Source organism: Cyprinodon variegatus, unplaced genomic scaffold (genome assembly GCF_000732505.1).
Source record: "Cyprinodon variegatus isolate N-32 unplaced genomic scaffold, C_variegatus-1.0 Scaffold294, whole genome shotgun sequence".
Classification (NCBI taxonomy): Eukaryota; Metazoa; Chordata; class Actinopteri; order Cyprinodontiformes; family Cyprinodontidae; genus Cyprinodon; species Cyprinodon variegatus.
This window is the reverse complement of record NW_015150747.1, coordinates 604,812-614,111: the sequence shown is the minus strand read 5'-3', so window position 1 is coordinate 614,111 and position 9,300 is coordinate 604,812. Positions and strand designations below refer to the sequence as shown.

General features: G+C 40.5%; 1 protein-coding gene across 1 annotated transcript in view; it reads left to right on the top strand.

The window, feature by feature from the left end:
* Positions 1–9,300, top strand: part of lonp2 (lon peptidase 2, peroxisomal) — a 55,858-nt gene that overhangs the window by 37,612 nt on the left and 8,946 nt on the right. Inside the window, exons 7-9 of the mRNA XM_015383787.1 lie at positions 250–344; positions 5,833–5,951; positions 7,501–7,640. Of these exons, the coding sequence (XP_015239273.1) occupies positions 250–344; positions 5,833–5,951; positions 7,501–7,640 (354 nt within the window). The remainder of the gene's footprint in view (positions 1–249; positions 345–5,832; positions 5,952–7,500; positions 7,641–9,300) is intronic.

Here is a 9,300-nt window from a genome sequence, read left to right as displayed (position 1 = left end):
GTCACCTGGGGACAATGGGATCTAAAGTGTTTGTCATTTGCATAGTTATGGCAACTGATCTGGTTGTTTTCTATAATCTGAGCCAAGGGGAGCAGGTAGATATTGAATAGGAGGGGCCCCAGAATGGAGGAACCCCACATGTGATTTGGCTGATGTGATGTGGCTCCATCTTTAAAGTGGTCCTCTATCATTTTCTCCATCACTAACCTGGAAAGAGCATTCAGTCGGATCCTGTTGGTGTGATTTCAGGCTGAAGAAGATGTCTCAGTCCATGCCTGAGTACGCGCTGACCAGAAACTACTTGGATCTGATGGTGGAGCTGCCATGGAGCAAAAGCACCAAAGGTAGTGAAGAGCAACTTTAATGTATTTATTGCCCTCCGCAGTAGGTGTGGTAAATATGTTATTCAATCAAATAATATTGGGACTGCGTGTATTATTTATGAACACATGCCCTACTGGCTGTGAGTTAGAACAAGAAATGAAAGTGTCAATCGAGTTCAAATGGTGGTCAGATAATTCTGTACTTATATGGAATAAATTCACCACACCTTCCATCAAAATATAAGTTTATTAACAAAAACCATTCAGCTCCAAGTCAAACATATTTCATTTAAAAACTCTTGACTAAAACTAGTGAAACTCAACTAAACTAAGCTAAGTGTAAAAAAGGAAGGAAAACATGGAAGAAAACAATAATCGATGGGATTATGCAATGATATGGCGGTTTAGCAGAACCAAGGTTTATGTTGAAGAATTTTGGATGTGATTAAATTAACGTTTAACTAATTTAGAGCAACTGAAATGTTTTCAAACCAATTCACAACGCAAATCCATGAGATGAATAAAACATTATTTAGCAAATAATGTTTTTTAAAGGGGTCATAGAATGATTCTATAGAGTATGTGGTGCTGGTCCTTCAGGTCTCTGAATAGGGTGTGTAACATTGGTTGGGCTGAAAATGGTATATTTGCTGTTCTATGAGCCCTAATGCAGCCTGGTTAAAAGCCCTAGAATGAAACAACAGGTTTTCTTCCTTTTATGGTATGATCCTGAATATTTAGATGAGCTGTGCGCTGATTGGTTGGTTTACAACGAGCGAAGCTGCTGAGCAAAGATGCATCATAGCAACAAGCACTCACTCACTGAAACATCAAATTGTTGATATGGTAGGGTGAGCAGACGTCCTCTTTTTCCTGGACATGTCCTACTTTACATACCTAAAAAAATGGGCTTCTTCTGAATTCGCCCGTTTTATGGTGGAAGTTTAGAATTGTGAGATTTGCAGAGAAAGGAGGCGTCAATGGGGTTTGAACTTCTCTGTACGTCCATTTCACCCACTGAACTATCATTATTCATCTATGACAATGGAAACATTCTATGACCCCCTTTAAAAGATTTGCTTAATCAGGAACCAAAAACCTTTATTTAAAGTATTCTTTTAGCGACCTAGTAGCAGAAATGACATTTCCACTAAATGGCTTTGGTCATAACTCAGTGATGAATATGTGATGAATACAGAGAGCTGGTGAACCGCTTTGTGGCATGGTGTGGAAACGATCACCTGATGCTGAATGTCAACAAAACAAAGGAGACGAAACAAGTTGAAAGCTATCAACATCATTGGAAAAGAAGTGGAGGTGGTGGAGGAGTAGAAATTGGTGTTGACTTGGACACCAAACTAGACTGGAGTCACAACTATGATGCCGTCTACAAGAAGGGACAGAGCAGATTATATTTCCTAAGGAAGCTCAGGTCCTTCAGTGTTTGCTGGCGGATGCTGCTGTGGAGAGTGTGATCTCTTCCTCCATCCTCTGCTGGGGTAACAGCATCAGAGCAAATGACTGAAAGAACTCCTCTGGAACCTCTGGAGATGATTTCACAGAGAAGGATTCTTCAGAAAGCGAATAAGATTATTGATAACAGTGAGCATCCTCTTCATCAGACTGTTAGACATCAACATAACGTCTTCAGTCAGAGGCTTCTCCACTGCAGACAGACCTCTACAGGAGATCCTTCCTATCTACAGCATCAACACCTAAAGTACCTTGAGGGAAGAAAAAAAACGTATGAGTTACTGCAACGTTTAATTTCTCTTTGGGATTAATAAAGTATTTTTGATTTGAACTCAATTGTATTCAAAACAAAGACATGCTCGTTTTCCTCATTTATCCAATAGTTCTAAAGAAGTCTGATTTTAATGACATTCAGAAATAAAGATGCTGTGGAGCATCATTAGTGTGTCGGGCTCCAGCAATCACTTTTATCTTCCCCTCTTAAAGGGAGCCAACTCCATGCAGAGATGGCTGGATAACAGAACATTCCCAGTTTAAGTGCCAGGAATGCTAAATGATTCCCAAACCGTGTATAATCTCTTTAAAGTAATCAGCTCTGTCCAAACAGTCGAATGTCACAGCTGAGCTGAAAGGCCCTGTTTACCTGCAGGCTTTCTGTCTTTATGCAGTGACAGAGTTTTCCATCAGCTGGAGAACATGCTGGAGCATTTATCATCTGAGGAGATAAACAACATATCTCCTCCAGGCTTGGTGGAAAGCAAAGCTACAGCTCCAATCAGGAAAGGTTTGGAACTTATAAATAAAAAGAGACGTTCTCACATTTATGTATGCATGAGCGGTTTCACCCCGAGGCGTCTGGAGCATCCCACAGCGGGGTGGCGGGTTGTGGTCTGGCTGATCTATATTCGAGAGCTTTGTTACAAGAAGTGGAGGAAAGGGAGCATCCAGCCTGTCGGCGGCAGTCAGCCCCTGCAGCGGTTCGGGTTGTATCTGTTCATCAGTGCTGTCTAACCACAGAACCACAGCTCCAGAACCCAGAACCTTCGCTGGTTTTCATTCTTTGTTGTTCTTTAGAACGGAGGTCTTCAACAGGAGGTCCACGACCCCTAGGGGGTGCATGGAGGTACTGCATGGGGGCCGTGAAGGTTTTGGTTGATTAGACTTCATGCTGCAATTTTTTCCACTAATTGAAATGTCTTTAAATAAACATTAACATGAATTCAACACACTGAAGTAAACAGATAAATGGAGGCAGAAGATGTCTTTCAGTCATCAATGCTCACATTCAGCGACACACAGGAGCTCTTTCAAGCTGGACACCATTTCATTCACAACACCTGTCCCATCAACCAGGAATCAGAATCAGAAATACTTTAATAATCCCAGGAAGAAATTACTTTAGTTACATTACTCCATCTGTAATAGAGGGACTATAGGACCAGTTTGCCCAACCTCAGACACAATTTCATGCCATATACCTAGGGGGTCCCCACACCATCTCGCCATCCTTGGGGGTCCTTTGCCTGGAAGACGTGGAAGACCCCTGCTTTAGAACCATCAACATTTCTGTCTGTATTGCTTTTCTTTCCATTCAGCTCTGATTATAGAAGTAGATCCAACAGTTTTAACACTGATCAGAACAATTAAACCGGGAGGCGTTCTAAGGCAGCTTTTCCTGATAGAGGATAAACTCCCATTTGTTTGTAGTGGTGTGCACATGCCTCTTTCATCCAGAAGAGTGCGCTGTTGTGTTTTTATAGGTTCTAAACTGAACTGATGAGGTTAAACTGGCCCCAAACTTTCCTCTGTGGTGGAGGAAGATAGACTGGGTCTGAATATCCGCCCTAACCCCTATTAGAGGGGATACGCAATGTTATATGAGCATCCAAATGTCGAGTGGATGAAAAAGTAGTGGACTCAAAATTTCCCTCAATCCACCTGGAAAAGTAGTTTGCAACCATGGTCACAAGACAAGCAGATACATCCCCGAAAGCTTTGCAAGATTGGTCATACGTCCAAAAGGTCAGTTAACTGAGCACTATAAAGTCCACTATATAGTGATGGAGGGGTCAGAGGTCAGGATGAACGTTCAGACACAGCCGTGAACATGTGGTTCTGTGTCTCAGTGTTTGGAACAATCCATAGTTCTGTTCACACTCAGACTGACACGTTTATTAAAGTCCCCATGTATCAGGCTTACTGCCATCTACTGGTGCGGTAAATGAATTGCAAATGGCCGTGTCCTCTACAGAAGAGCTATTTATGCTAATAAGATAAAACCTCAGAGATTTTCTTTTGTTTAAAATGTATTTATTGGATTTATGAAGGCTGGTGGGCAACAAATCGTTTACACATAATTATTATCTGAATTATCAGATTTAGAGCGCCCCAATTCTAATAATTAAATCAAAGCAAGAATCTGGTTTTACTTGGGTCTATGTTACCGTCCATCACACTTACCAAATACGCACTTACGGACAGAAAGAGACTTTACAAACTCTTAGAAAGGCCATTTCTGTCATAGGCTGTGCTCTGGACTCAGTGGAGGAAGCAGCTGAGAGCCGGGTACTGTCCAAGCTTACATCCATCATGGAAAACACGTCTCACCCTCTGCACCAGAGTGTAGAGGAGCTCAGCAGCTCCTTTAGTTAAAGACTTTTACACCCCGTTTGTAAAAAGGAGCTCTACCACAGATCATTCATCCCTACTGCAACCAGACTCTACAATGCGACCCTACCATGGCAGTAATCTGTGCAATGTATAATGTGTAATTACTATTTAATACCATGTGCAATTACCTGTTTCTTTATAATTGATACCCAGTGCAACAATTATATAGATAAATACCCTTCTATATAAATACCCTGTGCAATATTATTAATCCTGCTTAAAAAAATCAATAAAGTCAATCAATCAGTTCAATAAATAATAAAAAAAAACAATAAAGCTGCAGCTAAAAGAAGCTTTTGGTCACCTGCTGATCTGATTTCTCTGAGGAATAACAGAAGATGCTAACTGTTTTAGCAAAGCTCGTCCAGGGTAGGCTAGCTGTCTCAGCTGGGAGGACGGAGTGATTGCTGGACGACACTGTCCTGTTTCTAACATGCTAGTAGCTCCATAATAGAGCTGAGAAATGGCTCCTTCTGAGTCCCTTTACTCAGATTGAAGAAGAAATTAACTTTATTGTTTTTTTTCCTTGTCCTGTTTTGCCAATATAGCTCAGGGAAGTGATGTCCTGGAGCTACATAACAGCCCAACAGCTTTGTCTGCCCAACAAGCAGACATTTATAGCTGTTCTATTAAGGTTCTGAGAGAAAGAAAGGGAAGGGAAAAAAGCACAAAAAATAGCAGAAAACATACAGTAACTCCTTAAAGTTTGCTTCCACAGCTGCAGAAAAATAGAGGAAAAGAAACTAGAGAAACAAAAAAAAGCAACACCAGGTTAATAACTGTATAAATATTAAGCAAAACCTTTGATGATTACTTGTTATCATTCAGGGTTGCATCTATCTGTAGCTGCAGCTTATTGTTTACTCAACCTGATAAAACCCAGCCTTACGTCCTCACAGACATATACAAACCAATATAACACATTCTTATACTCCTCATACATACACCACTCTCCAAGGTCTATGGACTCTGTCGTTATGGACCTGAAGTGATGAGTCGTGTTGCCGTAGAAACCCAGAATACACATTTTAATTGTTGTCGCCTGTTTTTGATCAGCATCAAAACTGTTAAAAGTCCCTTTAATCATTTCAGCTCTTTGTTCCAAAAAAAGAATTTAATTAAAAGGGTTTTTATTTCAGTAACTCTGTTCACAAAATGAAACACATTATATAAATAATCAGGAAGATTTATGTTTTCAAGCCTTTATTTCTGTAAATCTTTCTGCTTACAGCTCATAAAGACAGCATTAAATTTCAGGATATTTCATCAGGCCATTAAAACATAAAAAAAAAAAAAATCTGAATCCAGATTGAAAATGATTGTTTGTGGAAAATCTGCTCCATCTATAATGTTTTAACCCCTTCAGACTGCCTGGACATCCGAGCCGCTCGGACGCTGCTGGACAACGACCACTACGCCATGGACAAGCTGAAGAGACGCGTCCTGGAGTACCTCGCTGTCAGACAGCTGAAGACGTCCCTGAAGGTGAGGTCAGCGTCATCACCATGGTGATGTAAGCTAACCGTCTGTTAGCTTCGGTAAAATTAATGCTTTTATTTTGCACCAAAAGTTGAAACTATGACCTTTGAGAAAATCTAAAGTACAGAATAAAATGCAAAGAGTTTGAAAGCAGATACTAGCTAGCTGCTGATCCAAGAATGTTAGCATTAGCTTCCTCTGTCAGCTATTAACCAGAGTCTGGACATTTCTATAGGTCTCCATGGTGATTCCCTCCATTGTTATTGGTTCAGAAAAGGCGGGAAAGAGAAAGTTAAATGCTCAATTAACGAAAATTAAATTGCTGTTAAATGTTGAGATAATACTAGTATGATACAATCATATAATTCAGGGAGGATATAAAAAACCTTTTTAATGCCAGTAATCAAGTTTAAAATCCAATCGATTCTTGAAACTGCTTGAAATCAGAGTCCTGAAACGAGGCTGCAGAATATATAAAAATCCACTAACAGATCTCTATTTAGCACTTTGATCTGTAATCGATTGATTTGGTCTGCAGTTCTACATCTCTTAGCTGCAGTTTCATTGAACTGGATAAGAAGTGTGAGCAAGTCCCGGCTCAATGTGAGAAAACGTAATAAATGTAACAGCTCCGTTTCACAGGGGTGATACTCTTAAAAAGCTGCAATAAAAAGCGCTTTAATTTGATTTTTGATGTAATTTACGCCGTTCCTGACTTAAACCGAACAGCGCAGCTTTGGGTGGGCAGATTGGCAGCGTGTCGACCAATCAGAGAAGCTGTGGACTGCAGTGAAAAGCCATCACCAGGGATGATATGTTCAGGTGTACTTGTCTTGCACTAAAGATATCTTTAACTGTTTTTCCTACTGATTGCAGCAAATAAAGCAAAGCAAAGCCACTCTCAAAACCCTCAAAAATGCTTTCAATGCACATCTGACATCGATCAGTGCAAACGTCCAAAATGAGGCGTCAGGCGCTTTTATGGCACTGAAAACGCGCTCCGTGTGAACGCAGTGTTACGATGCCTGCAGAGAGTGAAAGAACAACATGAGCTAATTAGTTAGCTTTTTATTGTACCGGAAAGACTGAAAATCTACATCAAGCTATTGGTTTAGAGAGCAGTTAATCCAAGCAGCATGTAGAGCTACCAGTGGAGACTCACTGGAGGGAATAAGCTAATTTTAATGCAGAGCCCATCCAACAGAGGATGTTTAAAAACCTTAGAAGGTTTCAAGCTTCCATCTTTCTGGGAGATTCCTGGAATATTTGAGCTGGAACATTTGACCGAGGCTCGGAGCTCCAAACAGGCCGGCGTTTCTCACCATTAATGCAGATTTTCTGCTCATTCTGTAAGCATGCTTCAGTGTTGGGCTGCCAAAGGTTTTTTCTTTTTTTTTTTTAGAGCGTGTTCTTCTAACCGCATGAGAAGAGAAGCAATTTAAACTGATGAGGAATAATAAAAAGCAGACTTGAACTGATGCTTTGGCCGCCGTCTCCTGAAACGATCCAGCTTGTTAAGCGTCACTCTGTTTTTTTTTCATGAATGATTCTGCAGGGCCCCATCCTGTGTTTCGTTGGACCTCCTGGTGTCGGTAAGACGAGCGTGGGGCGCTCCATCGCCCGCACCCTTGGCAGGGAGTTTCAGCGGATCGCTTTGGGAGGCGTCTGCGACCAGTCGGACATCAGAGGACACAGGTACCGCCCTACAGCAGCACCTGGGAGCAGATCTACCAGCCTGCTGTGACCTGAAATCTGTCAGATTCAGTGATTCTCCAAACTCATCAGCTAACCTGCAGAAATGTCAGTTATGTCTGATTTAAAGAGGGGAAGCAGTCCAGGAAGGATCCAGATTTAAAAGAGCTTGGCTCATTAGACCCAGTTTCATCATCAGAGCAATGGGAACGGTGCAGCTGAAAGCCTTCCAAGACGTTTGACACTGATGCTCATAAATATAGATTATATAAGGTGGAGGTCCTTATCCAACACCAGAGACGACACACAGGCAGAACAGTTAATGGGTTTTCTTTCTCCATAAATATTCCAGGCGGTTCTGATTCTGGCTGCAGAGAAAATCCGAAACAAATTAGACATTAATGGTGTTAGAGTTCCTGGAAAAGCAGCAGGAGAAACTGATGGAAACCAGCGGTGACGCATCGAGGACACCTGCTGGGCATGTGGTGAACAACAGGGTGAAAATGAAGGCCTTAGACGTGGCCATAGGCCTTTGTTCTCTGGATTCATGCTTCAAATTAGGACAAAATTTATATTTATGCATAGAAATGATTTTATCTGATCTTTAAAATTATTAATATTTAATTGGAAAAAACTAAACCAAACTGGAGAGAAAGAGAAAAGCATTTCCTTGCTGCTTTCTCTAAATTCAAAGGGAAAGGGATTGGATACAAGTCTGAACATCTCCTTAAAACAGGTGTCCAAATATTGGCCCGGGGGCCATTTGTGGTCCTTAAAGGAAATTTAGGTGGCCCTTGATCAGTTCTGAAATGGCTTAGATTATGTTTGCCATGTATGCAGATTAAACAAAAATGTAAACCTTCTTAAAATGCAACATTTTCTCTGCAACACATTATTTTTACCTTCAATGAATATTTTTCTGCTTTTGGTTTCATTTACCAGAAAATAGAACAACACATCCAGTGATGTGCAAAGTCCTAAAAAGACACACAAAAAGAGGGGAAAAAAATTAAAATAGTCTTTAATATATATTTTAAGGAAACATTATTACTGAAATCAGACAACTTCTCTTGTTTCATTCAGTGATCAGCACTCAGAAAACCAACAGACTCCTCAGAGCTCCATCCCAGACGCCCCAGCCTCAGTTAGAACGTTAAACACCAAAGATAAGAAACAAGACATTTCAGCACGGTGGTGGAGGTGTGGTGATTTGCACCTCAGATTTGCTCTGTTCAGCAAACATTCCAGATTCCAGTCGGATATGGAACCATTGCATTAGGATCCCTATGAGGGAATGAGTAGGAAAGAAAAATCAGAGTATAGGAAAGTTTAAGAAAAAAAAAATGTATTAACAAAATAAAATCTTAACTCTAAACATAAACATGGGCCCAAGAAAAAGAAAAGAGGTCGATAAACCAAACTTAAGAAAGGCGACTGAAGTACTGACTGACCTCACAAACTGACACATAAAGAAAATAAATCGCATCAGAGGGGGGACATTTTATACCTCTAGCAAAACTACAACAGAAAACCAAAATAACCTCTACAACACAAAATCACCAACCTATGAGAGAAAACAAGTAATTCAACTAAAATCATGTTTTAATATCAAAACAAAACTAACAAAATAAAAAAAAACCTTCCTACACCCCTTCTAAAACAC